We start from the raw sequence: 200 nt of genomic DNA on the forward strand, positions 1-200 counted from the left end.
GCAAACTCGGGTTTTACTGCCTTGTTTCCGCGGACGGCGACCCTGCCCCTCGTCCCCACTCACCGTGTTGGCCACATGGACGAAGAGGCGCAGCCCGGCGCCGCACAGCCGCGGGGCCCACTGCGGAGAGAAGGCGAGAGGTAAGTGCCGGGCCCCTGCTACCCGTCCCCTACCAGCCCGCCCGCTCCCTTCCCGGCGCT

General features: G+C 70.5%; 1 protein-coding gene across 1 annotated transcript in view; it reads right to left on the minus strand.

The window, feature by feature from the left end:
- LOC104546322 (fatty acid amide hydrolase-like) overlaps positions 1-120 on the minus strand; it is a gene marked incomplete at both ends in the record, with an annotated part of 11,302 nt that extends 11,182 nt beyond the window's left edge. The window contains one exon of the mRNA XM_010191684.1: positions 64-120. Within this exon, the coding sequence (XP_010189986.1) occupies positions 64-120 (57 nt within the window). The remainder of the gene's footprint in view (positions 1-63) is intronic.
- Positions 121-200: the final 80 nt, after the last annotated feature.

Source organism: Mesitornis unicolor, unplaced genomic scaffold (genome assembly GCF_000695765.1).
Source record: "Mesitornis unicolor isolate BGI_N332 unplaced genomic scaffold, ASM69576v1 scaffold1289, whole genome shotgun sequence".
Classification (NCBI taxonomy): domain Eukaryota; kingdom Metazoa; phylum Chordata; class Aves; order Mesitornithiformes; family Mesitornithidae; genus Mesitornis; species Mesitornis unicolor.